General features: G+C 51.7%; 10 protein-coding genes across 10 annotated transcripts; 5 read left to right on the top strand and 5 right to left on the bottom strand.

The window, feature by feature from the left end:
• Positions 1 to 301: 301 nt before the first annotated feature.
• Positions 302 to 1,923, top strand: T310_7751 (Benzoate 4-monooxygenase cytochrome P450; the record flags this gene model as incomplete). The annotated part of the gene is made up of 3 exons (XM_013469451.1): positions 302 to 349; positions 415 to 1,515; positions 1,576 to 1,923. 3 exons carry the CDS (start codon positions 302 to 304, stop codon positions 1,921 to 1,923), a joined length of 1,497 nt encoding a protein of 498 aa, XP_013324905.1.
• A 150-nt stretch (positions 1,924 to 2,073) lies between these two features.
• On the bottom strand, positions 2,074 to 4,760 carry T310_7752 (uncharacterized protein; the record flags this gene model as incomplete). Its single annotated transcript, XM_013469452.1, has 4 exons — positions 2,074 to 2,950; positions 3,114 to 4,406; positions 4,523 to 4,577; positions 4,670 to 4,760. 4 exons carry the CDS (start codon positions 4,758 to 4,760, stop codon positions 2,074 to 2,076), a joined length of 2,316 nt encoding a protein of 771 aa, XP_013324906.1.
• A 945-nt stretch (positions 4,761 to 5,705) lies between these two features.
• T310_7753 (Alcohol dehydrogenase) lies at positions 5,706 to 7,019 on the top strand (the record flags this gene model as incomplete). The annotated part of the gene is made up of 2 exons (XM_013469453.1): positions 5,706 to 5,916; positions 5,989 to 7,019. 2 exons carry the CDS (start codon positions 5,706 to 5,708, stop codon positions 7,017 to 7,019), a joined length of 1,242 nt encoding a protein of 413 aa, XP_013324907.1.
• Positions 7,020 to 7,332: 313 nt separating this feature from the next.
• On the bottom strand, positions 7,333 to 9,099 carry T310_7754 (Uncharacterized protein; the record flags this gene model as incomplete). The annotated part of the gene is made up of 3 exons (XM_013469454.1): positions 7,333 to 7,521; positions 7,584 to 8,369; positions 8,704 to 9,099. The coding sequence occupies 3 exons, from the start codon at positions 9,097 to 9,099 to the stop codon at positions 7,333 to 7,335; spliced, it is 1,371 nt and encodes a 456-aa protein (XP_013324908.1).
• Positions 9,100 to 9,449: 350 nt separating this feature from the next.
• On the top strand, positions 9,450 to 11,988 carry T310_7755 (Vanillyl-alcohol oxidase; the record flags this gene model as incomplete). Its single annotated transcript, XM_013469455.1, has 10 exons — positions 9,450 to 9,531; positions 9,671 to 10,035; positions 10,089 to 10,161; positions 10,220 to 10,449; positions 10,536 to 10,634; positions 10,718 to 10,873; positions 10,935 to 11,256; positions 11,338 to 11,620; positions 11,941 to 11,945; positions 11,984 to 11,988. 10 exons carry the CDS (start codon positions 9,450 to 9,452, stop codon positions 11,986 to 11,988), a joined length of 1,620 nt encoding a protein of 539 aa, XP_013324909.1.
• A 725-nt stretch (positions 11,989 to 12,713) lies between these two features.
• T310_7756 (uncharacterized protein) lies at positions 12,714 to 13,926 on the top strand (the record flags this gene model as incomplete). The annotated part of the gene is made up of 5 exons (XM_013469456.1): positions 12,714 to 12,859; positions 12,982 to 13,039; positions 13,088 to 13,269; positions 13,342 to 13,717; positions 13,774 to 13,926. The coding sequence occupies 5 exons, from the start codon at positions 12,714 to 12,716 to the stop codon at positions 13,924 to 13,926; spliced, it is 915 nt and encodes a 304-aa protein (XP_013324910.1).
• Positions 13,927 to 14,683: 757 nt separating this feature from the next.
• T310_7757 (5-formyltetrahydrofolate cyclo-ligase) lies at positions 14,684 to 15,828 on the top strand (the record flags this gene model as incomplete). The annotated part of the gene is made up of 2 exons (XM_013469457.1): positions 14,684 to 14,706; positions 14,865 to 15,828. The coding sequence occupies 2 exons, from the start codon at positions 14,684 to 14,686 to the stop codon at positions 15,826 to 15,828; spliced, it is 987 nt and encodes a 328-aa protein (XP_013324911.1).
• A 229-nt stretch (positions 15,829 to 16,057) lies between these two features.
• T310_7758 (Non-specific serine/threonine protein kinase) lies at positions 16,058 to 16,927 on the bottom strand (the record flags this gene model as incomplete). The annotated part of the gene is made up of 1 exon (XM_013469458.1): positions 16,058 to 16,927. The coding sequence occupies one exon, from the start codon at positions 16,925 to 16,927 to the stop codon at positions 16,058 to 16,060; it is 870 nt and encodes a 289-aa protein (XP_013324912.1).
• Positions 16,928 to 17,242: 315 nt separating this feature from the next.
• On the bottom strand, positions 17,243 to 19,688 carry T310_7759 (Dihydrodipicolinate synthetase family protein; the record flags this gene model as incomplete). The annotated part of the gene is made up of 5 exons (XM_013469459.1): positions 17,243 to 18,270; positions 18,511 to 18,571; positions 18,763 to 18,831; positions 19,057 to 19,475; positions 19,544 to 19,688. 5 exons carry the CDS (start codon positions 19,686 to 19,688, stop codon positions 17,243 to 17,245), a joined length of 1,722 nt encoding a protein of 573 aa, XP_013324913.1.
• An 868-nt stretch (positions 19,689 to 20,556) lies between these two features.
• T310_7760 (uncharacterized protein) lies at positions 20,557 to 21,697 on the bottom strand (the record flags this gene model as incomplete). Its single annotated transcript, XM_013469460.1, has 2 exons — positions 20,557 to 21,014; positions 21,109 to 21,697. 2 exons carry the CDS (start codon positions 21,695 to 21,697, stop codon positions 20,557 to 20,559), a joined length of 1,047 nt encoding a protein of 348 aa, XP_013324914.1.
• Positions 21,698 to 26,429: the final 4,732 nt, after the last annotated feature.

A 26,429-nucleotide genomic window follows, 5' to 3' on the forward strand; every position in this document is an offset into this window, starting at 1 on the left:
CCGACGTCGCTCCAATAGTCCGCCGTACACCCGTTGCTTGCTTCCCTCTTCCCCGACATACTTAGGACACTTTGGACATCCTCCAGCCTTTGAGCTGAGCCATCAGATCAGAGAGCGGATAGCACCATCATTCAGACTTACCATCCTTTCAGTGTGTAAAGCTAACGCTCCTTGATCAGAGGACTGTGAAGCTAGCTATCGAGCTCCCTGTCGACTCTCATTGTGGTCATTTCTGCCAGAAAGAAGAACGTTTATCACACTTTGCGAATCGCCATCGTCTTGGGAAAAAAAAGCAAGCAGAATGGCATCTGAAAGACAGTTGCTGGCCTCAATTCTTACCGCTGCTCTGGTATGCGACATGTCATGTTCTTCTAGCGGCTCCAAGTTCCCTCTGACCTTGTCTCATCTCTCCAGGCCGCTCTGCTACTAGCCGTCAAGAGACTCTATTTTCATCCTCTCTCACGCTACAATGGTCCTCGACTCTGGGCTCTTACCCGCTTGCCCTATATGTTTGCTTGCCGATCAGGCCAGCTTGCCCATAAAATCAAGCATTTTCACGAAGTATACGGCGAGACTGTACGCGTTGCTCCGAATGAGGTGTCTTTTATCAATCCTGATTCCGTGCGAGATATTTACAACAAGCGACCAAACCCTCATCTCAAAGGCCTACCAAAGGATCCAATCCGCCAGCCTCCGCCCAAACCTGGACAGCCGATTTCAATCCTTGAGGCTGGAGATGAAGACCACGCACGGATTCGCAAAGCATACTCATATTGCTTTAGCAACCAAGCTCTCGCAGCCCAAGAGCCTTTGGTGACCTCATATGTTGACAAGATGGTGGCGCATCTGAAAGCCCGTGCTGCGAAACGAGGAGAGACTGTAGACCTACAGCAATGGATCAGCTACTGCACTTTCGACATTATCTGCTCGCTTAGCTTTGGAGAGGATTTTGGCTGCCTAGAAAATGATCGTTACCACGAATGGGTGGGAATGTTGGTTTTCTCATTGAAGGCCAAGGTCCAGCTAGCGGCCTGTCGCTTCTATCCCTGGCTTTTCCAGCTTCTTTTGAAAACGATACCAAAATCCGCACAGGAAATGCTGGCAAAGCACCAAGCAACCACACGGGAGAAAGTGCAAACCCGCCTGAGTGTGTCCGTTGAGCGCCCAGACTTTCTTTCACACCTTCAAAAATCGAAAAAGGGGCTCACTGACGGCGAAATTGAGATAAATGCAGCAACCTTGATTGTTGCCGGCAGCCACACTGTCCAGTCAACAATCATGGGGATAGTCTTTCACTTGCTTCAAAACCCTGCGATCCTTGCACGAGTCACGAAAGAAGTCCGTAGTGCTTTCCCGAGCGAAGAGGACATGGACGCAAGAAAGTTAATGGCGCTGCCTATTCTCGGGGCAGCAATCAAGGAGGGAATGAGACTGACATCTCCGCTGCCGTTAGGTGTCACAAGACTAGTACCACCAGGAGGAGTGACCATCTGTGGCGCATTTTTCCCAGAGGGCGTAAGTTATATGATACCCGTATTGCGTCTACGAGTACGAGGCTGACCCTGACCTATGAAGACTATTGTCTCATACATGCCATGGGCTGCCCATTTATCGCCAACACATTTTACGGATCCCACCCGTTTTGTATTGGAGCGGTGGCTTGACCCAGATAATGCTCCTGAAGCGGCCCGCTTTCGCAACGACCGGAGAGACGCGTTTCGGCCGTTCTTACAAGGCCCCCGAGACTGCATTGGAAAGAATTTGGCAAAAATGGAGATTGTGCTTATACTGGGCCGCCTCTTCTACCACTTTGACCTGTCTTTTCCCGAGGGAATTGAGTCAATTGGCAAGTGGGAAGACAAGGAGACGTACGTGGTCTGGGCCAAGTCTCCACTCCCAGTCCTCTTGACGCCGGTGCAGTGAAGAAAACAAAATAATAAAAGGGGCGATTTGTATCCATTTCAGGAATGCTACGGTGGCCTGATACAGGTAATAAACTAGTGAAATGAAGACGATCGATTTCATTCTTATAAACGGTTTAGACACATCTTGCTAATCTCTCCACTGCTAAAGCTACGAAGTTCGCTGACTAGCAATGTCTTTGAAAAGGTAAATCTGGCAGAAAAGGTCTGTCGCTCCTACGAAAACCTTGAGCATGCTCGTGACGTCGGGCTCGACTACCTTTTCCAATTCTGTCAACGCAACCTCCAATCTTTTCCGCTCATATTCTGCCAAGTGGTAGAGACGCGCTTTCAGTTCTTCTTCATCTTTGGCTGCTGGCACGGTCGATGACTCTGAGGACGCGAATGGAGATAACTCGTGCAGCTCCGGAAAGTTGATGCTGTTCAGATTCCCCTCTTTCCGGTCGCGTGCGACGGAGCCCAAATCGTTGTACATCCGACATAGTGTCGCGAGGGCACGGCAAGCATCATCAGCTATATACTTTGCCGACACCGATGGGAAGAAGTCTTCTTTTCGTCGCGCACGCAGACTGCATGCAAACGCAAACGAGTAAGGACACGAAGTGTGGTTTGGCCCGACGCGCTCTTCAGTTCGCCATCCATGCTGCTGTCTGCCTGACAGATCCGGCAGACAGCGGAATGGAGCGACGGCGTCCCTGGCCAGGTCCGCGTGGTGACCCAGGCTCGGAAATGCGCCAGACACTCGTTGGCCGTCGACGCCTGGAAGCAGATCTCCGGGCACGTCAGGTCCATCTGCAATTCCGCAATGACCATGCGGGGCGGCGTGTTGTAGAAGATGGCAAAGCCGGTGTCGAGGAGAAAAACGTAGGTGAGCGTGCTTGTCGCCATCGTTAGCCATGACATGACATGACATGAATGCGCATTCGTACCGGATCAACTCCTCCTCCGCGATGAATTGAGACCACCACGACTGCGAGAGAGCCCCGCAGGGGAGGTCTCGATGGGTCGCACTGCTCATCCCAAAGTTCCTGGCGACCTGACAAGCGCTCTCAACAGAATGCCCGACATGCAGCAGAGGAATCGACAGGCGTCCTTACCGTGATCACTGTGGGTTAGCGGTACCGCCGGATCCGCCGCTTCGCTTCATCCGAACCCTCCCAGTTCTGGAACAGGCAGACCAGATATACTGACTGGAGCAGCTGGAGTCTCTTGCGTCTGGCGGCCCCGGTTTCGGAGCGGCGTAGGGGTCCGGACATGGGATCTTCGCGAATCCACTCGTCGTTGAAGGCCATCTCCTCGACCCCGTTAAACCACAGTTTCGCAGTCTCATGGTCCGACTCGTGAGGGGACAGACAGGCCCCGATGATGACCATTGCCGCCAGCAGCACCGCGGACGATCCCTGTGCGTTGAACGTCGGCTTGTGGACAATCGGGCAGTTCGGATACCACAGCGACCAGAAGAGTTGGAGGAACCGCCGCAGATTCCGCGGCGCAAAGAACTGGACGCATACCTCCTCCATCAGGCGCGACCAGTTCATGGATATGATGCTGTGATCGGATTTGCGGCAGGTGGCCTGTTTGAGCCGATCCACGATCTCGTGAGTCTTGATCGCCAGCGGATCGAAAGGCCAGTTCGTCCACGACGACGGCGTTTTGGCAACCATTTCGCTGGTCCCCGGACTTGCCTCAAGGGCCAGTCCGCGACTCAGCCGCCCGAGTCGCTCGTGAACCTCGTCGTCATGTCCAATCAGCAAACTCGGGTCGAAATCGAGATCGAGATCGAGATTCTCGGGTGGCGGTCTGATGAGGCTGGCCCCGTCATGGCTTGAAACTGCACCAGGCAGGCCAGGGCAGGGATCGGCCTCGGCCTCGGGGTCGAGAGCGATCTGCTGCCGCTGGGAATGGGTCCCGCATTCAAACGAGTCGGCGAAGCCATTCACGCTGGTGAACCGGGTGAGGAACTCCAGCTTCCGCAGCTTCTTCTCCAGGGTCGCCGCCTGGGCGAGATCGCGCGGTTCGTTCTCGGACGAGCACAGCACGGACGGAGACAGGTCCCAGTCGATGTAGTCGAATCCGAAGGGCATGTCCGTGGGCACGTCCTCGGACGGACTCGGGAGACTGCAGGATTCTTCTCCCGTCAGGACTGGTCCGGTCGATGGGTGGAAGCTCAGCGCCTCGTTGGATGATGATGACGATGGCATCTCAACCGCTCCGTCTTCTCCATGGCCAGCCAGGCCCACGGTCGCATCCGCATGAGTCGGAGCCGGTGCGCAAGGAGCGAGGGTGGCTCGATGGGGAAACTTGCTGCTGGTCTCCGCGTGTCCAGCGTCGGCCAGTCTCCAGTAGGAACAGGTCTCCTGCCGCGACTGGCAGGATTCGCAGGGATATCCAGCGCTGCAGGCCTTCTTGAGCCGGACACATCGGTCACAGGCTTTCCGTTTCTTCCCTCTGCTGGCGTTCTGCGCGTCGAGGATGTCGACCCCGCTGCTCAGACAGGGCTTTCATGTTTTCCAATGCCGTTTCAGAACGTCTCTGCTCCTCCCCATTAGACAATACGTGATCGCCATGAAGGGTCGGTATATGTAGGTAATGTACAGTACCTGCGCTTAAACGTCCGTCCACAGAAGGTGCATTCAAATGGTCGTCCAGGTCCATCTTGGCAGCCAGGAGTTAGCTAGCCTCATCAACAAGGAAAAGTACAAGTAACCATGGGCAGGTAGGATATAAAACGGGTGTCGAGGACATACGCGAAGCCAGGTGGCGCTGGAGGTGCTCGAGACGACGGAAACTCGCAGAACATATGGAGCATTGCAATGTCGAGTCGGACGCCATGGGCATGATTCATTCATCGGATCTGTTGTGGATGATCTATCTCCGTGACGGGTCGGTCTGGGGGGTATGGAAGCGGCCTTCAAGAGTACATGTATTGAGTATGTATTATGGATTAATTAGTTGTAGTAGTAATCACAATATATTATTATGGATATAGGAAATTAGAGAAGGTCAGCAGGACCCTGAGCAACTCCTTTCTTTCCCGGTATTTTATTTTTTTTTACCCCGCTTTCTCTTTCCCGCGCGTGGAGATCCTGTGGGGAGCGATCCAGAAAATAAATAATAATCATCGATACTGTACATGATTAATTATTATTGGATGCTATGCGTTCTTCCCCGGAATCGACTCTGCCGGGCATGGATGGAGAACTTTCAATGTAATGCAATTACACGATTTTTTAAAATGTTCATCATTTTTTTTCTTTTTTTTAACAATTTTTAAACCACCAAAAGAGCAAAAAGACGAAAAGACAATTGCGCCAAAAGTAGAGAAATAAATTTCCTTTTTTTCCACCCCCCCAACGCATAGTCACTGTTTTCAAAAAAAATAAGGCCATTTTTGTTTCTTTTAAATCAACGTGATATTACCGTGTGCATCCCTACCACCCCTAACAAGAACTATAATATAATATGGATTCACGACTCCCTCGTTAACCAAAACAGGAGAGATCATTACTCGAGAGTCTTAATATCCTGCATTCTTGCTCATCTTGCATCTTGCATCTGGGGAGGCATAAATATAACGACAAAATGGAGGAGCTGGAAAAGCATGGTTAGCATCGAACTAATAGTTCCTAACCCAAAGTCATACTTCCAAGCCTGTCGACGCAACTCGTACAGACTCATGGTTCGATCTCAACAATTGACAGCTAGGTTAGGGAAGTCTTATTTTGTGGTCCCTTTGCTATCAACTCTGTCTGATGTGACTGGGGCGGCGGACTTTCCCCAACAATGTTGGAGCGGGAAATTCCCACAGTATACTCCACGAGGATGTCGGGATTGAAACAGAAGCTTCATTGTCCGGCAGGCGCTGGCACCGAGGAATTTATGGAGATGCCGCCAGGTGCGCTTGTTGAATCTATCATCTTCATCCTCCGTGACGATCCTGGGATCGATGATGACGATGCAACTACCCCTCCGTCAAAGGGCAGCCGTGCTCAAGGTACGTCGGTTGACAACCATCCACCGTAATAGTACTACTACTGACGAACTTGTCAATGACATCAGAGGCAAGGCAAGGCCCCTCTTTTCGAGATCGAAGACATTCCTCTGCCGGAACCGGGCCCGACGGATCTTCTGGTCAGGCTGTCGGCGACCGGAATCTGTGGGACGGATTTGGCGTTGGCTTCTGGAGAGCTTGGGCCGGCATGCCGGATCCTCGGACACGAGGGAATCGGACGGGTCGTCAAACGAGGCTCCTCGCTGACGGAGTCCGATGTCCCGCTCGGCCAGAGGGTTGGCATCTCGTGGGTCAGGGACACGTGCAGAAGCTGTGCAATGTGTCTCCGTGACGGCGGAGAGACGCGCTGCGTGGCACAGATACACTCCGGACGCAGGGTCGATGGCACCTTTGCCGAGTTCACGGTCGTCCCGTTCCGGTATATGATTCGACTGCCCGAAGGCCCCTCGGACGAGGAATTGGCTCCGATCATGTGCGGTGGAGTCACAGCATACAAAGTGCTCAAGATCTGTGGTGCGCCCCCTGGCCAGTGGATCGTCATATCGGGAGCTGGTGGAGGACTGGGAGCCTTGGGGATTCAGTATGGCCGGGCAATGGGATACAGAGTCTTGGCTATTGATTCGGGGAGCCAGAAGAGGGAGTACTGCTTAGGGCTGCAGGCCGAAGCCTACCTGGATGTGAGCAAGGAGAATGACATCTCGGCGGCTGTGAAGCGATTGACAGGGGGTCAAGGCGCCAGCGCCGTTCTTGTCACTGCGGGCTCTGCTCAAGCGTACCAGGATGCCCTGGACATGCTGGCCCCGTTTGGGACCCTGGTTTGTGTCGGCATCCCTCCGCCTTCGCAGTCTGTTCACTTTCATCCGCTGGCGTTGATTGACCGTGGATTCCGCATCGTCGGCTCCATGGTCGGGAGCAGGGGCGATATCCAAGAGGCCGTTGATTTCGTCCGCAGGAGAGAAGTGATTCACCGAGTACACCTGACGACGTTGGATCGCATCATGGAAATCGCGAATCCACACGCATCTACCAACCAGGTTCGTCAGAGTCCCTTCCACTCTGCTGCAGTATATGTATTTGTGCGCTGACCTTCCTCACGCAGGTGATCGGCAAATTCGTGATTAAACTAGACTGCTAAAGTATTTCGAGGAAGTAATGGAACTTGTTTCGCATCTCAATTGAGAACAGACGGATTGATTCAACTTGTAGCATTATAGTTCGTTGGGTCCGGGAGTGTGGATTTATATCCTATTGCTGGAAGAGAGTGCTGCTTGCTGAAGAGCTGAAAAGCTGGAGGAAATTGAAGTGAATAGCAGATTTCATGATCAAAAAAATAGTCAGAACAGAGTCATCATGATTCCGAAAATGAGCTCCGTATGGGAGATGTCCAAGTAAGTCATTTTAATGCCCGCGCTCTTTGTTTGTAATCCAGAAGTCCTTTTGGATGGAAAACCACTGGGATTTGGTCACCCACGGTCGTTCTGGATTGACCACGTCTGCATCAAAGTGCCGCAAGAACTGGGCGATGAACTTGTGCACTTCGACCAGCGCAATATTCTTACCGACACAGCTGCGACTTCCCATTCCGAACTGTGGGTGAGTATACATATATTAGCACCTGTATTGAAACTCACTCTTGAATGGGAACTTACTGTTGTTAAAAGACTGTTCATGGTCGATATCCGTTCTTTTTCTTCCTCGTTCGAGGCAATCCAGCGCTCCGGTTTCCATTCATCTGCGTCGTCACCGAATATCTCCTTCGAACGGTTCATGGAAGTCGCGCTGATACTGCAGATCGTTCCTGGCCTCATGTAATACGGGCCGATTTGGACACCAGAGGAAGGCACCACGCGTGGCAATTGATAGGAGATGGATGGGTGCAGCCTCATGCTCTCCTTGATCACCGCGGACAGATATGGCAGCCTTTCAGCGTCCTTGAACGATATCTCCTGCCCAGGGTCCTGCAGGCCCAAACTGGTATACGCCTGATCGATCTCCTGCTGCAGCTTCTGGCGTTCAGGACGATGCAGGAGCAGAGCACTAAGAACCGCCAGAATGACAATCGAAGTCGTATCGGCCCCCGCACCGAGAATATTCACGCCCTCGATCATGACGTCTCCCTTCCAAACCGGTTTGCCGTCCATGTCCTTTGCCTCGATAAAATGCTGGAGCATATCTTTGCGTCTGTCCCCCAGGCCGTTCTTCATCCGCTCCGACACACGACGATCCAGCCAGTCAAGGAAGATGGAGAAAGAGTTGAGGCGTTTGCCACCGAATCTCTTGATGAGCCACTGGGCCAGGGCATTGTTGATCCAGAACATCTGCCCGGGGATATTTCCCATGTTGGCCATGAGATAGAACCCATCGTGGATGCTTCGGATGATCCCGTCCACGTCTCGACCTTGCTCGATGAAGCCGATCTTGCCCCCCAGTGCCAGCTGTCCCACGATGTCGAAGGCGAATTAATTCGCCCAGAGATGCATGGGCACCGGCTTGCCAGCCCGGCTGAACTGCCGGAATTTCGCCCACGTTTCCGTCGCAACATCCTGGATGAAGGGCTCCATGGAAAGGATGGAACTCATCGAGTACGCAGCAGAGACGCGAGACCTCAGGTGCCGGTGCAGCTTGATGTCGGTTGCCGCAAAGAAGCTGTCATGTTCGGCACGATCCAGGTGTCGTACCAGTTCGACTGCCCAGCAGTTAGGAACAGAACAGAACAGAACAGAACAGAACCCATAGGGCGGCGGCATCTCATCATCGACACATACATACCTTTTGCACTTGCTTTCCCAGTCCGTAGAGAGCCTTCAGCGCCGAGCTATCGACGAAGCTGACCTCGTTTGGGGCGATGCGCACCACGCTTCCGTACGTGCGGTGGAGCTGCACGACGTAGTGATGCCATGAGCCTCGGAAGTATCGAATGTTGCGCCAGCTCTGGCTGAAACGGGCCAGCAACGGGCCAGGCACTTTTCGGAGCGGGTGGAAGAAAATACAGTAGACGATCTGGGCCAGATACACACACCACAATGCCGCTAAGCATGTGCGAAACGATATGTTGCCCAGGACGGAAAATGTATGATTCTGGTCGAGGTTGTTCGCCAGATCATGGGGAATGTATCTGGCGACGGTGACGAGGGCGGCACCGATCAAGGTATGGTTCTTCTCCATGGCTGCGCTGAGGTAGGATGAGTGAACCAGAAAAGGATCAATCATCCAGCCTCTCCACCGACTTCATCCGTGGCCTCAAATACCTTTGATTGCGTGAGTCAGGATGCACCTTCCACCCCGATCTGATTTCCCCGCATCTCACTCTCATTGTGGGGGGGGGGAAGAACTTTATTGATAGTCCACCGGAGATCTTGGAGTGTGAACCTGTATAGAGAAGAATACAAGTGATGGATCACTGCCGTCACTGTCTGATGATGATGATGATCATCTCCACTGTGGAAATATCCCGAGTCCATATACGAGGGCGGAGCGGGGGTGGGGGAAGCGTGGCCTTCCTTCAACAAACCAATATGTCTTTTCACACGCCCTGCTGCGGTCTGCAAGGAAGCGTTACAGTCTTCAAGTCTATTGATGTGTGCATGCACTTGTACGGTACATACATACAATGGTCCGCCAAGGCACGCCTCTCGCACTACCGCCCAACACCGACCCAGAGACCTTTGAACGATATATCAGCCACATTCGCGAAATCGTCGGAAACAATGTTACGGTCATTGACTCGATCGAGCAGCCCCAGACGGCTCGTATCTGAACCAGCCATATGCCCATGATCCCCATTACCTCTTGGAAAAGGATCATCTGCTGGCATCGGCCGTGATATGCCCCCGGTCTGTTCCCGAGGTCCAGGAGATTGTCAAGCTGTCCAACCAGTTCCAGATTCCTCTCTGGCCAATCTCGATCGGTCGGAATTCTGGCTATGGAGGCGCAGCCCCGCGTCTCCGCGGCAGCGTGGTCGTCGATCTGGGACGGCACATGAATCGCATCCTGGAAGTCAATGTGGAAGGGGCCTATGCGCTCGTCGAGCCAGGGGTTACGTTCAAGAACCTCCATGATTATTTGGTCCAACACAACCTAAGAGATAAGTTGTGGATCGATGTCGGTTTTCCCGGCCGTGGTTGTTGTGAATGCTCCTGCTGACGGGCGCACAGGTACCGGACTTGGGAGGCGGCTCTGTCATGGGGAATTGTCTGGAGAGAGGGGTTGGGTACACCCCATATGGAGGTCAGTTGACAATCCAGATTGACACCGCAGAGGAATATCTCTCATTGAATGGACACAGACCATTGGATGATGCATTGCGGCATGGAGGTTGTCCTCCCAAATGGCGAGTTGCTCCGGACCGGCATGGGAGCGATGCCACAGCCACGGAATCCCGGAGACAAACCCGTCAGACTGGATGAGGAACCGGGAAACAAGTGCTGGCAACTCTTCCCGTACGGATTTGGCCCGTACAACGACGGGCTCTTCTCTCAGGGCAGCGTAGGGATTGTGACCAAGATGGGGATCTGGGTATGACGCGCCTCGATTGGGATTTCGATCTCCTTCCCTCTGCCCGTCCAGGAGTGCTAACAGCTGCTTCTGTGATCATTATGTAGCTCATGCCCAATCCCGGCGGATACCAGGCCTACCTGATCACGTTCCCCAAGGAGGAAGATCTGCACAAGGCTGTGGACATCATCCGACCCCTCCGGCTCGTACGTCTGTCCCCGAACACGCGCGAACGTGGGAGAAGGCCACCAGACTGACTTGGCTCTGCTGGCAGCAAATGATCATCCAGAATGTCCCCACCATCCGTCACATCCTGTTGGACGCAGCAGTGATGGGGAAAAAATCCGACTACACCTCGTCGAACGAGCCCATTGATGATGCGGGGCTGGATGCAATTGCCAGAAAGCTGAACCTCGGAAGATGGAACTTCTACGGGGCTCTCTACGTAAGTCGCGACAAAAACAGTGTCCAAAAGGACAGGCTAACCTCTGATGGATCTGCTCCAGGGACCGGAGAAAACCCGGAACATGCTCTGGGGGATCATCAAAGAAGCGTTCTCGGCCGTCGAAGGCGCCCGGTTCTTCTTTCCGGAGGACATCCAGGAATACTGTGTCCTCCATACCAGGCACCAGACGCTGCAGGGCATCCCCACGTTCGACGAACTCAAGTGGCTCAACTGGGTCCCCAACGGCGCCCATCTGTTCTTCTCTCCGATCAGCAAGATCTCTGGCGATGATGCGATGCTGCAGTACTCCGTCACCAAGAAACGATGCCTGGAAGCAGGGCTGGATTTCATCGGCACGTTCTGCGTGGGCATGCGGGAGATGCGTACGACAGACATCCCTTTTTTTTTCTCCGAAGTTATCTTCTTCAATCGATCGATTTGCTAATTGACGGGGCCACATTTAGATCACATCGTCTGCATCATCTTCGACCGGAAAGACCCCGCGTCGAGACAGAAAGCGCACTGGCTGATCAAGACGCTGATTGCGGACTGCGCGGCGCACGGCTGGGGCGAATACCGCACCCACCTGGCGCTCATGGACCAGATCGCCGAAACGTATAACTGGAACAGCAACGTCTTGATGCGCTTCAATGAGACCGTCAAGAACGCGCTCGATCCCAAGGGCATCCTGGCTCCCGGGAAGAACGGCATCTGGCCGTCATCGTACCCGAGACAGCTGTACAAGTTGTAGGCTATTCGCTGCAAGAGCTCTATCGCCACTTGAACCAAGAAGCCGATTTCCCTTTTTTCACCGCTATCTTCCATGTCTTCGTTCCGAATCTCGCAGTTTGGTGTGTTGGGAAGGAGACAGATGCAACATTGTCAATCGTTGACGGAAAGAAAAGATTGGGGAAAAAATATAAGTTCGGGATGTATGCAGTACTCTCGTAGACTGGGGAGATATTTATAATAAAATACCTCAGGCATCACCTCTGCTCCTGGTAGTACTATTATTAGTAGACTCGCTAGTCTCCTCCTTTTGAATAACTTACTACCTTAGTAAATAGGTATGGTAAGTCATTATTAAAATAATACACAACTCCCTTCAAGGTTAAGTATGTAAGTATTCAATTCCAGTATATTTTAGAAGCCAAGGTAATTAATAAATCTTAATACTGATTCTCTTCTGACTCTCTCTTTTTTTAAATGCTTTGTTAGCAACCGTCTGGAAACGATATAAAGTAGACAGCTTAATGATATATCTTCGAGCAAAATCTAATCCTTGCTTTTATAGGCATTCAGATCCCTCCTGGTCATGTAACTCGGTCTTGTCATTCCTTCTGGCACAATATAAACCTTTTACCAGAAGTCTCTGGTACATGCGACCATAGGGTGTGGAAAACAGGGCTTCCCGTCCGCTCAGCCGTACTTAAGCCACACGCCGGCTGGTTAGTAGTTGGGTGGGTGACCACCAGCGAATCCCAGCTGTTGCATGTTTTTACTTTTTTTTTACCCTTTTTTTTTTGACATTCTGTTGATGCTCATATTCCGCATGTCATCTTGCTTTTGTTTACAGAGAACTCTGGTGACTATGTTCGAGTTCGGAGATAGCGGGGATTAGTCCGATGGAGGGGTATAATCCATTAGCCTAGGTAAACACTGCTCGGTACCTGGAGCAGGCAGTTAACTGCCGTCCATCCATCCCTTTACTTTTGCCGTCATTTGTTTGAACCTTGGCATGGTATCCTTGCTGCACAAAAGGGTTCCTGTCTTGATACGTCCTCGACCCAGCATTCCTCCTACTGCCTCCCCAAAGTACCATTCTGCGCCAGCAGCGACCATGGCGTCTGCACTGAGCATTCAGACGAAATACCGGATGAACTCCGGGTATGAGATGCCTGTGCTTGGCTTTGGGGTGAGTTTGAGCCTCTTTCAAATCATTAAATTGTACAGTACAGTACATGTGCATACATACTGTCCTGTACTGTATGTACATACTACAACGGCTAGAGTACAAACATGGACAGCACTCACACCTGACGCATAGGTCTATCAAACGTATGAATTGATTTGCGAATCTTGCTCGAGTCTATGCTGATGGAATCCAGCCCCGCTGATATCTGCAAAGACGTCGTGTTGAAGGCGTTGAGTGTTGGGTACCGACATGTAGGTTGTTCCCTGCTCTGTCCGGACTTAACTGACTGACTGCAACAGGTCGACTCGGCCATTATGTACCGCAATGAAAAGGCCTGCGGTGAGGCCATCAAGGAGTCTGGCATTCCGCGGTCGGAGATCTTCTTCACGACCAAGATCCCGTCCAAGCATCTGGGCTACGAGAAGAGCAAAACGGCCATTGACTCGAGCCTTCGCGAGGCGGGGCAAGAGTACTTTGATCTGTGAGTATTTTTATATTTTTCTTCAGTCTCCCTCCCTCCCTCTCTCTCTTCCTCTCTCTAACTGATTTTTAGAATCCTCATCCACGACCCGTACGCGTCCAAGGAAGACCGCCTGGGCACCTGGCGCGCACTGGTCGAGGCCAAGAAAGCAGGCAAAGTGCGGTCAATTGGCGTGTCCAACTGGGGCGTGCACCACCTGGACGAGCTGGAGGAGTACATCCAGAAGAAGCTCGGCGGCGACGGGGCCATCGACGTGGGGCAGTACGAGCTGCACCCGTGGCTGACGCGGCCCGACATTGTCAACTGGCTCAGGAAGCGGAATGTCGTCGTGCAGGCGTACTGTCCGGTGGTTCGGGCCAAGCGGTTCGACGAGCCGGTGGTCAAGACGCTGGCAGAGAAGTACCACAAGACGCCGGCGCAGATTCTGCTGCGATGGAGCTTGCAGAAGGTAGACCTTTCATATTCTCACTTCTTTGATGATCACTAATCGTCCAACCTAACCAGGACTTTGTTCCGCTGCCCAAGTCCGTCACTCCAAGCCGGATCGAGGAGAATGCCGACATCTTTGACTTTGAGTTGACCAAGGAGGACATGGATGCGCTGACTACCGACGAGTATTCGCCGGTGGCGTGGGATCCAACTAAGTCCAGGGATTAGAAGCATGACTGATAGATAGCACGATGTGGATTATTTCTGCGAGAGTGTATATACCGATGCCGACAGTTTCGGATAACATCATGCAGGAATTCCCGATCAGTCCTTCTGTATTTTCTTTCCAATATTAGTCCGGGAGGATCCTTCGCATCGTGCATCTCTACATGGATGTCTCTATCTTGCTGGTTCATGCCACTAGCTGTATCCAGACATTGGTAATTATAAGATTGCTAAAAGAGTCACCATTTTAGTACAAGCAGAAGAAATATTATACTACATATACGGATTATACACTTTCTAATTAATTCCTTCATCCACTATTTATTAATTAATTTTAAAGCCAACCTCCTCCTTATGCAAACGACAAAGGAACTTCTACTTAACCTATACCGTGCTCTACTTCAGAAGTTCTTTATTTAGTAAGTAGGCAGTCAGATATAAAATGTCCAACTTCATTAAAGAAAAAAAGCAGTAACTCAAGAGATATATTATTGCTATTAATAATCAATTAAGTGCACAGCGATGGGATGGTAATATTAGGTAATATTGTTACGATAACTATTACCTCCGGTGTAATTAATAGCTTACTTTACTGCCCGCCCGCTGACTGTCGGAGAACATCCCCGCTCTACATACTCTGCTCATGCGCCAACCTGATCTCGCTGACTACCTGTTTGTTGAAGAGGGGGGAAAAAAATTATAAACACACAGTTGAAAACACGCAGTCGACACTGCATGGCAGCCGTGCTCTTCTGACACGATGAAGCTCATCCTCTCCACCTCGTAAGTTACCCCGCCAGAGTGAGCGAAAGGAACGGAAAAATCCAATCTGCCCCGTTGCGATACGATTCCTCCGATCATTGCATTCTTCCTACCTGCAACGCATGCATACAGCTACATATCGACATGACAAGCTAACTGACAGCTGACTTCCCATGCAGCAATATCATGAAATCCGGCCCGTCGGTAGTCCGGCTACCGACGGAAAAGTCCAACGTCGAACTGATCAATTCGCTGCGGTCGAACTTTGTCGCTGCGCAGGAGGCGGCGCAATCACAATCACAATCGCAATCACAAGAGAATAAAACTGGCGACTGGACGAAAACAGAAGGCGACACGCTCTACATCCCCGCGATCGACTTCACGCAGTCCGGCCTGACGGAGGAGCGCGGCCAGTACGACATCACCGTTAAACTGTTCTACCTCCCTGGTATCCCGGCGTCGCGGCGATGCGCGCACACCCGCCAGGCGATCGACCTCGTGCTGAAGGAGCTGCATATCGACACGATCGATCTGCTGATTGTCTCGTTTCCGGGGGTGTCGTTTGATGCGGATGACGAGACAGAAGATAACGACAACGACGATGATAATCAGTCGAGGGCAGGCAGTGGTAGCGATGGTAGTGGTAGCGGAGGGAGTAGTACCAGCGAGCCCGACGACTTCGACAGCATGGTCCGCACATGGCACACGCTGGAGACGCTGCAGCAAAACGGCATGATCGCGCAGCTGGGCGTGGCCGAGTTTGGCAGCGACCGGCTGGCCAAGTTCCTGCCGCACACGCGCGTGCGCCCCTCGGTCGACCAGATCAACGTCAAGGACTGCTGCGTCGTGCCCAAGTCGCTGATTCTGTACGCCAAGCAGGAAGGGATCCAGCTGCTGACGCACAACGACTGCACCGACATCCTGCCGCGGGGCACGACGCGCGAGCTGCTGGGGCCCGGCGAGAAGGGGGCGGGCATTCTGGCGTCGTCGCCGGATGCGAGCGACGGCCTGCAGGGCGATATTGAGCCGCAGTGGGTGGTCAAGTATACGGCGGTGGTCAAGGACCGCGGCGTGATTGAGAGCAAGGGGTATTTTGCGTTTGCGGAGGTGGGCAGCTGTATCCAGACGGGGGATCGAGAATAATTTTCAGCGGGCCGTCTTATTCAGCGAGATGTTTCTCAGCGAGTATGTTTCATTCAGCGAGGCGTTTGGGTTTGTCTTTTTTGTTTTTTTTTTTATGGGGTCATGTGGTTCAGCATAGACTGGTGTTTAATGCATAAGAATTCCACTTTATTCACTTCATTCAAATCGTATTTATTCATAAGCATAAATTCGTAAAAAAAAAACGTAGAAAAACGTAGAAATCCTGCATCTACCCAACCATACTTCTCTTCCGCCCTCGCATACGCACCTCCTCCAGCCGACGCAGCACCGTACTGGCCCCCTTGAAACTCTCTTTGTAGGCCTGGAGCAGTACCTCGTGAAAGAATTTTTCCGTCCGCGGATGCGTGCTGCCGAACGCCCGCTCCAGCACGTACAGATCCACGGCGCGGTCCTCCTCGTGCACGCTCTGCGAGGCGAGGCCGAAGTCGATGAGGACGATGTCGCCGGTCATGGAGGGGGGTGAGTCGTCTGCCGTTTCTGAACTGTCTGAAGACGATTGCTGCTGCTGCTCGATAGGTGTACTGCTGCGCAAGATCAGATTGCTCGTCGTCAAGTCGCCGTGGATAACGCCTGCCTTGTGCATGCTGCCTACGGCGCGACCAATGCGGCGCATCAGGTCCTTGACGCGCTCCTCTTCTCGTTTTTGGATCTCGTCGAGCTGGTTCTGGTTGTCTCCCTGCTGGAGCAGCTTCTTCATCCACGTCTCCCATCGCTCCAGCACTGCCCGCACTGCAGGCCCTTCAATCCACTCCATGAGCAGCCACGCTCCTGCCGGTCTCTCATTCTGACTGCTGGTATTCGTACTCCCCTCCCAATCCACGGCCAGCACACCCGGCACTCGCACGCCCTCGCGCACGAGCTTCGCCAGACACCGCGCCTCGTGCAGCACGCGCTGCCGCGTCAGCCGGCGGTCGAGGATGGGGTGGCGGTAGGGCTTCGACGGACGGACTTTCAGCGCGGCGGGCGTCGAGTCGTTCAGAAAGGTCGTTTTGTATAGTCGTGCTTCGGCGCCTTGGGCGAGGAGGGTGGGCGGTGGGGTTGTGTGCGTGAACGGAGGGGGGAGGGGCGCGGCAGTCATGTCGTCGAGTCTTTCAGAGGCTTTCTTTCTGTCAGAGTCTTTCAGGACTGTTTGTTTTCGCTCAGAGACTCTATTTTATAGTGAGTGGGTTTGTTAGGAAGAGGATTCTTGCTGTGACTGACTGACTGACTGACGACTGACTGCGCGGAGAAAAGATGAAGTTGTCCGGGACGGTTCCGAAGTGGGGCTTGGCTCGATAAGAAATCCCATGGGTATTCTTCTTTCTTTCTTTCTAACGACTATTTAATATTCTCTTTAGGTCACTATACTCTGTCTGTATCTATACAGTTCTACTGTATATACAGTTTCATCCTGTTATACACTCTCCTCAATGGCAGCCACCTCCGCCATCACCCTGCGGACATTCTCCTTGGCCGCCTCGCTGGCCTCCTCGTACGGCGTGCGCGGCTTGAACTTCTCTTCAGCGTTTTCAATGCCCGCCTTGGGCGCCGTAAAGATGGCTGCCGCATACTTGGTCGTCGCGATACCGCTCTTGCAGGGACTTTCCGCCAGAGCAGCCTTCCGGTGCAGCGCCAACGCCTCCTCCGTCTTGCCCGCCTTGTACAGCTCGTAGATGCGCGACACCGTCTTGGGGAACACGTTAGCGAACGCCGCGATGCACCCAGCTGACCCCACGGCCAGCCCGCCCAGCAGGAAGTCGGACTGTCCGCCATAGACGGCGAACTCGTCTGGCGCAAACGTGGCCGTCAGCCGCGTGATCTTGCCGACCTGCGCGCAGGTCAGCTTGACGCCGACGACGTTGCTGACGCCCGAGGGGGAGTCTGCGGCAGACGCGCGCACGATGTCGGTCATGGTCTCCGAGTCGATGTCGACGCCGTTGGTCACGCCGGGGAAGTTGTAGATGACGACGGGCAGGGGCGCCTGGCGCGCGACGTCGGCGAAGAAGCGCTTGACGACGGATGGCGTGGTCGCTTTTCCGTAGTACGCTGGAGGCAGCACGAGCAGGTAGTTTGCGCCTGCTTTGGCCGCGTCGTGCGCCAGTTCGAGCGTCTGCTTGGTCGAGTGGGCGCCCACGCCGGCCATGAGGGGGAAGTCGGGCCCGACGGCCTCGCGCGCGGTCGCGATGAGCTGGGCGCGCTCCTCGCGCGTGAGCAGGAAGGCCTCGGCGTTGGTGCCCAGGATGACGAGCCCCGCGAGGCCAGAGCGTGCCAGGTAGGCGTAGTATTTGCGCTGCGAGGCCAGGTCGAGCGTGTCGGTGGCCGGGTCGAAGAGCGTCACGGCGGGACACCAGACGCCAGGTTTGGGGATGCGGGGCTGGGGGGGAGACAGGAGGCATGTCGACGAGTAGCACGCTGAGCAGTAGAAGAAGAAAAGAGTGGATTCTGCAGTAGAAATAGGATCGATCAGCGTATAACAGATCGATCAGCTATGGTTTATATGCCAGTCTTGCTATCGCTTCCCCGCCGGACATCGGAGAACGGGCCGGTGCTGTTTGTCGCCAGGAAAAGAATCCGAGATAGCAGCAGCAGTAACAACCTTTGCTAGGATAATTATTTCACATCTGGCAATGCTTGCTTTCTTTGTCTCATAATTTTTTAAAATTATTCTCTTTTTTTTCTTACCCCTCGAGTTTTCTATAGAAACTGACTCATCCTTAAAGAGTATATACTTTGGGTTGCCTCCCTAGGTGAATAGCATCCTTGTTCTTAATAAGGGTACTAACGTTCCTAAGTATATAGAAGAGATTGGGTAGTACCTTGCTAGTATCCTTAAAAAAATAGGGTTGCCTAATAATAGGGTAAAAGACTAAGAAGGAAAATAGATAGAGGATTATCTAATTTCTATCTACATTATTCTATCGTAACCATTCTAACCAACGGTGACAAGTCTTTATCTATATATGTCCTGCTATACACCCTGAACAAATAAACGCCAACTAATCCCTGTCCATGCAGTATATATGCCACGCAATATGCATATCTATCCTCTCGCGTATTCGATCATAAACCAACGATCCACAGCCCCACCAACCCCAGAAGCAGCATTACGCTGCTCGACACGACAGTCCGCACCGCCGCAGAAGCATGCGCCGTGGACGTGCTGCTGCCGGACGTGCTATTGCTGCTACTACTGCTGCTGCTGTTGCTGCTGCCGCCGTTGCGACTCACGTCAAAATACATCGACGCAACCGGCAGTTCCAGCCCCGCTGAGCGTACGAACTGGGGCAGCTTAAAGCCAATGCGGTTGGTGTAGTCGCTCCGATTCAGCGGCATAGCATAGCGGAACTCCGCAGGGATGGAGAAATTGGCCGGCTGGCGGAACAGCAGCAGCGTGTAGTGGTGGGTAGGCGGGCCGACGATGGGGTCGGGCGCGATGTACGGCGCGACAGGCGGCTGGTTGGACGTCAGGGCGTAGAAATTGTTACTGTTCTTCTTGTCGGACAGCGTCAGGTCCGTCTGCAGCATCTGCAGCGCGTCGAGCGTGCCGTTGTCGCCGTAGGGCGAGGGGTCGATGTAGAGGTACATAAAGGGCCCGTTGTCGTTGGCCAGGCGGTCGTAGAGACCGACTGTGGGGGCGGATTGGACTTCTGTTGTGACGATTCTCAGTCAGCGCTGTTTCACAAACTGCGACGATATGTGAATAGGTATAACGTACGATCAACCCCCAACGACTGGCCACCATGGTCCACGATCGTGCCGTTGAAATCGACGACGAGCGGCTCGCCCGTCTGGTACAGGAAGCCCGGGAAGGTCTGGCAGGCGGCGAGGCTCACCAGAAGCGGAAACAGAAGGGGCCGCATTGCGCAGGACTGACTATAAACAGAAAAAAAAAATCACAGAAAGTCAAGCATCAGGGATAAATAAGAAAAAGAAGACAAGAAGACGAAAAAACCGGGACAATGCTGATATTTGTTGCCAGATGCTGGCTGGCCTAACTGTATGTAAAGTTATCCTACGCAGCAGCGTTTAGTCTGTCGGAATGTAGCATTTGCTGCGGCTGCGGCTGGATTTGCGCACATGATTGGCTGGCTAGTCCATGGGGAGCGATTAGGCGTACCGCCGAGAACGGATACACTGCCAGAGCAGAGCAGGGATATTGTTCACCAGCTAAGATACTTACGTACAGAGTACTAGTATAATAATCTATGCTTCCATTAATACCAATAAAAGTGTAGCCTCCCTGCTCTAACAGTGCTGAATGCCAATTGATCGACTTGACATACTCCGTAATCTGTCGAACCGTCACGTGCGGCGAGCTAAACCGAATGCGGTGGGGTCGCGGTTCGCCCCCACGTCACGTGGCGGGAGTGGAGCGGCCGAGGACCCTGCGCTAAAAAATCATGACTAAGCCCTTAGTCAGGAAGATACCTTCGGAGTAAAACAATTCGAGTCTACGGAATAATTTGACAGAATGTACGGAGTTTAGAATCCTGGTGTCAATTGGGCAAGAATTCAATGTTTATCTATTTAAAGAAGCAGATTTTATACTCAACTCGTCAACTAGACCGGGCTTTCTTTTCTCCGCGTCACATGGCGAGTCTTGGCAACCCCGCTAATGCAGGTCGCTGACAGCCTGTCAACTGGATGGCGGGCCTGAACCACAGACGATGGAATCGATCAGGATGTACTCCGGAGTACGACTCTATTCTCACATTCTATTAACTGACTCTAGTTGACCAGCGTGTATCGGTACCGCGCCTTCCCATTCGCCATGTCCACCACCGCCCGGTTGGCCTCCTTCATCGGCACTTGCTGGATCCACGGCCGCACCTTCTTGTCCGCCGCCAGCTGCAGCATCTCCTCGATCTCGTGCGGCGCCCCGATCAGGCTGCCCGTCACCTTGATGCCCTTGAGGATCAGCGAGAAGGCGTCGAACCCGGGCAGCGTATCTTCCGGCGCCCCGACCTGCACGAACGTGCCCTTCCGCCGCAGCAGCTTCAGGTAGCCCGCCAGCGGCATGTCCGGGGACGACACCGTCGACACGATCAGGTCGAGCGTGTCGGCGTGCTTCTGCGCCCAGTTCTCCTCCTCGCCGGTCGCGATGAATTCGTCGGCCCCCATTTGCAGGGCGTCGGCCTTCTTCGCGCTCGAGCGCGAGATGGCAACCACCTTTTCAGCGCCCAGCGCTTTGGCAAACAGCAGTCCAAAGTGGCCTAAATAAACACGGTCAGAGAGAATTCGTCACGGAAGCAGCAAGTAGCAAGCTCATGGCAAGCTTACCCAGTCCTCCAATTCCTACAATGCCCACCCTCTTCGCCGTCGTCCCGCATCCGTTCTTCTTCAACGGCGAGTACACGGTGATTCCACCACACAGCATGGGCGCGGCCTCGGCCGAGTCGAGCGCATCAGGGATCTTGAAGACGAAGTGGCCCGGGGTGCGGTTGTAGTTGGCATAGCCGCCGTAGGACTTGCTTCCGTCGGGATAGACCGAGTTGTACGTGTCGACGCGATGAGCGCAGCCGGGCTCCTCGCCGGACGTGCACTCTGCACACTCGGGCTTCAGACAGCTGCTGGCCTGCGCGCCGACGCCGACACGATCGCCGACCTTGATGCCGCGCTCCTGCGCTGCCCGCGACCCGACGCGGACGGCGCGGCCGACGATCTCGTGGCCGACAACGCAGGGGTAGTTCGTCGGGTGCCAGCCAGACCGCAGGGTGTGGATGTCGGAGAAGCAGATGCCGCAGTGGGTGATCTCGATGTCGACGTCGTCTTCAGTAAAGGGCTTGGGCTCGAACGGGCCCCATTGGAGGTTGCCGTTGACGCTGTTCTTGTCGTGGGCCAACCAGCCGTAGAATTTTGTGTCCGCCATTTTCACCGTAGAAGATGTGGTCACGATCGATCAATGTTTGACGAGTACAGAGCATAGAGAAGGGAGATCCTCCCTATATATAAACAGCAGAAACAGTCAGGCCGCCATCGAAGGAGATGGAACACGAAAGATCCATCCCTCCTCCCTCCATTCTGACCTTGACCTTCCTCCTTCACCGAGAACTGGAAACTGGAGATTAGACAGGTATAAACCCCGAAGTCCGGTAGCCCTGCCCCAGTTTTGACACATTCAGCATTTCAGGATTAATAATAAAATCGCTTATACACGGCGCGATGCCGGTACCAGTGGGTCCTGGTTTTCCCATATCGAGGAAAGGAAGCGGTCTGTGGCTGCTGGCAGCTGTTCCTCCGCAGTTAAATTTAAGTATAGTTATTAGTTATTCTTCACGAATCGCGAATCGTGGCATCTCCACATCTGCCACCTAAAAAAAAAAGAAAGAGACTAAAATTAGGTACTGTACCTACCTACCTAAGGTAAGGGACCTGCCATTTAGGTTAGGTATGTATCTAGATAGATAGAACTATTACTTACGGAGTAGATTGGTAGGGGTGTCGAAATAAAATTCGCGCTAATGCAAGTTGCTTATTCCTTCGACACGGGATGGTATCACCATATCATGGTGCTAGTGACTATATCCGTGGATGGGATGGGATATACTCTGACTCTGACTTTTAATTAAGAGCGCACGGGACGGAGATTAACTTTCTAACCTCCATATTACTACCTACCTGGTACCTACCACCTAACTTAGGTACCCAGGTGACGTATTTAGTTGAAGTTTGTCAGCTTCAGCAGTTGATACCTGTTGATCATGCGGTGATATACAAACATACTGTACATACATACATACAGTAGGATATTATACCCTTTTGTACCCTTTTCTTCTTGTCTTAGATTTTTGCTGCACCTTTTTTTTTAAAAAAAAATTCTTCCCAACATAGCCAAAGTACGTTCTTATCTATTTAATGGATATAGATATCGATATTGTGATAGTACTGTATATACAATCAAAAGAGAGTGTGGTACGGAAGTATAAGGTGGCATCACATGCTAAAACTCATCGATCTAGAGAGAGGGGCTGTGGATGTTTTATCGTGAGTTTTCGCATATGTTGAACCCTATGTAAAGCCAGGCCCCTCGGCATTTGGTGTTTACTGATTTTGAAGTTGCCAATTGAGTTCTGTTGTTTTTTTTTTTTTTTCTTTTCTTTTTTTTGCGTTCGTTGCTGCTAGCTTTAAGTATTTAATGAAGCTAGGTATTCTTTTATTTTCCTTATGCCGTTGCCTATCTAGTTTTTAGCTAGTTGCTTTCTTTACTAGCCTCCAGCTTATTGCTAGAGATTCTTATAATTTTCTACTTATTTAAGTGCTAGGAAGGATTTTCTTGCTATAGCTTTCTCAAGGAGTTTGTTATATACTAATGTTAGATAAGGAGAGTTGTAATATCAACACCTAATTCTCAGGTCGTAGACAAGCTTTTACATGTCGTCGGAATCGATGTAAGCGGATTCAGGTAATTTTTCGGCACCAGCTGGACCAGAGGCACAGATCCGCAATGAATAAAGGATCACCTCTGTAATTGCAGAAGGAGGTTGAGATTACCTTGAAGCCTGCGGAATGACCTGGTATCTAAATCTATCTAAGACACCTCTACAAAAGACACTACCATATCTGTCAGAGCCCCCTGTTGCTTGTGGTTTACAAATGACAGCTGGTTTTGCCAGGAAAAGCTGGTTCGGCTACCCTAATATGCTGCAGTCAAGGCACTTGAGCATAGCCTAGTGTAGTTGGAAAGTTGAGAGACTGATCTGAGCAAGGTTCGCTGATAAGCTTTACCTGATGTTGGTTTGCCATTATTTGGAGGACAAAGTTCTTGTGAGGAATAGCATAGCCCTGCTTCTCTTGTACTTGCCTGCCAGTAGCAGTGGGTTCATTGGTGTAGAGGATAAGACTTTTGGAAACTTAGAAGCCTTTGACTAAGAAAGCAGCAGATAATTGGTTGAGCCAGGTCTCAATATTTATTAGTAATAACTGGGAAGGGCAACTATACTAGCAACTTATTAATAGAAAAAAAAAGGAGGGGGGGGGGGGGGGTCGAATTTCTTTGTGGTTGACTGTTGATAGACCTAAATTATAGTGTTCGACTCTTAATCTAAAATGTTGGAAGTTGTAAGATCTTTGCTGCCAAACCTCTGGCGTTGGGTACTAAAGAGCTATTGCTTTGCTCATGGACCAGCTTTGAATTGATAGTTTGCATATATTAGAAAGCATTCCCTTTCGAATTCTATTTAAAAGGTGTGATTTTAAAATACCTAACCTTACTGATACTAAAAGGCCTCTATGCTGATTAAAAAACCACACTTTTATATAAACCTTTGTTAAGATAAGCCTCAGAACCATAGCCAGTAAATATACTTGACTCCCAATTTATAACTGCAGTGCACAACGTTTCATTAGGAGGCCAATCGGAGTCAACAGGCGAGGCCGGCGTTTTTGGTCATGGATGGTCAACTAGAATAGATGGATATTGAACAGAGCAAATTCAAACTTCCTACCCTCATGTATAAGCATCGCCTCCAGAGCCTTTAATTGATTTGCTGCGAGACATGCATGTCAAACGCGAGATACGAGTGCTAAGGATACGTTGCGTTCACCGTAGACGAATCATTTGGGTTGTTGGCTTGGCATCTGGACATCTTAGCGTTGCGGGTGTCACTATCAATTTGAGTCGTAACATGTTATTATGTCGGTTATCACATATATATACAGCCACTCTCGTAGCCAACTTAAGCGCCCACACGCGCCCACACCGTTTATGGCGTCATGAGATCCTGCAATGCCTGCCCTATAGTATTAATACAACTTGGCAGTGTTGAAAACGATCAGCCTCTTGCTGCCCAATTCTGCGGGTATGCCGGTTCCTTATTTATTTAATGGTCTTTGTGTCGTCATGTTTCTGCATTTCAGTCACAGTTTCTATTTCCCACTTGGTCCAACGCTTTTACTTCTAATAACCAACTTGTTGGCTCGTCTATCTTATATACTAAATACTCTCGACCACAATCTTCCATTACATCTGAACACAAGGAAGAGGTGGTCTTAATAACCAGAAAAACAGCTCTCATCCAAGGTAGCGCCACATGGAACCCCATTTTGTAAGCAGAGCATAAAACCTGATATTGCCATGTAGACTGCCGACTTAACATGACTGCGAGCTCGGGAGCAACAGGAGCATGTCGTAACAAGCATTGCGAACATTTCAACAATGAGCATAACACCTATACGTGCAAGGCATATATGGATGCAGGAAAACTTGGAAGATCTGTCAGACGGGCGATCATGGGTTTAATAAGTGGGCGATTTGTCGAAAATGTAAAGATTACCCCCGGCTGGGGGCCCAGATGGATTTACTGAATGGGTTGATTTGACAGAATAATGTCGGACTAGGATGTCCATTGAATGTCAGGAGACAGTTGATAATTAATGAAAGGCTAATTAATCCACTCGCTGCAGCCATCGACTGATCAATGACTTCCCTTTTGAGGAATCAGGAGAGCTATCCACCGAACCCGACTCGTCTTCTGAGCATTCCGAGTCTTCCAAGTCCAGCCAGGGGTGCTTTCTTATAGCTGCTTCATTTGATGGATATCCTGTGTTCCTTAGCCAGCTAAAAATATTGCGTGTAGCAACCTCGGACAGTTCGTGGGACTGAAGGGTCCAAGCATGTTGAATAGCTGGAGAACTGCCCTTGGTAACCACTGGGTTAGGTCTGGCAGCACACCTATTAAAACCTTCATCGCAGAGGCTGGCGGCGGAGCCATTCATATCCCAGCACCAGTGCTTATACCGCAAATAATGCCCTTTGCATTGTGCATGAGCTCGGACTTGAGTCTCCGTATCAGAGAGTAGAGTAGTACCAAATGGCTTCCAGGGACAGACCGGGGCTCTTGAATGTTCTTTGCTTCCAGAGATAAACAAAAGGCGACACTCGTCTGAACGATTAATTCTGAACCCCCCAATAGCGCAAGGTGAAGGTGGTTCAATGGTAATAAAAGACTGGGGCGTCGACGTCCACGCCGAGGCGTGTAATTCAATTGCCATCTGACCAGAATGGATGACTCGAAGAATCGATTGTGCTGCCCCGGTAAGGATCGCTCCCAGCCAAAGGGGTCCGAGACTAGGTTGCCTCCTAGTCATCACCTTCACCAGTAGTTGCCAATCCCCTTGTTTCGTTATTTCATTGATAACTCCAAATGCCGGTTCCAACCACGGGCTGACCAAATTGCAGTAAATCTCAGGGTCAAAAAACGTACTGCAGAGAAGAGACCGTATACCCCAAATATTGCAACTTAATGTCATGTAGTAACACAGGAGCCTGCCTTCTGCTTCAACATGTCCTAGTGACGGTGATAGTGGCAGTGTGCAGCCTCGAGTTTGCGAGGAGATATTTGCATTCGGCCGGGGATAGGGTCGTGGGAGAGGAAGGGTAGCAGTTGCATCGTTATGAAACGGTATGAACAAGGCGGCTGTTAGAGCAGCGGCGCATTGACCGTAGAGGCCATAAGTCGCACAAAATTCGGACAAGAACCGCAAGGCATCTGCGGCGGACGGTGGAGAAGATTCGTTATCCGGATGATTGATGATGCCTCGAAGACTTAAAGGCCGGGAAGAAGTAACGCTCACTGACCATGGTGATCGGTAGACTTGGCCGT

The sequence above is a fragment of the Rasamsonia emersonii genome (assembly GCF_000968595.1).
Source record: "Rasamsonia emersonii CBS 393.64 chromosome Unknown ctg1118621760584, whole genome shotgun sequence".
Lineage (NCBI taxonomy): Eukaryota > Fungi > Ascomycota > Eurotiomycetes > Eurotiales > Trichocomaceae > Rasamsonia > Rasamsonia emersonii.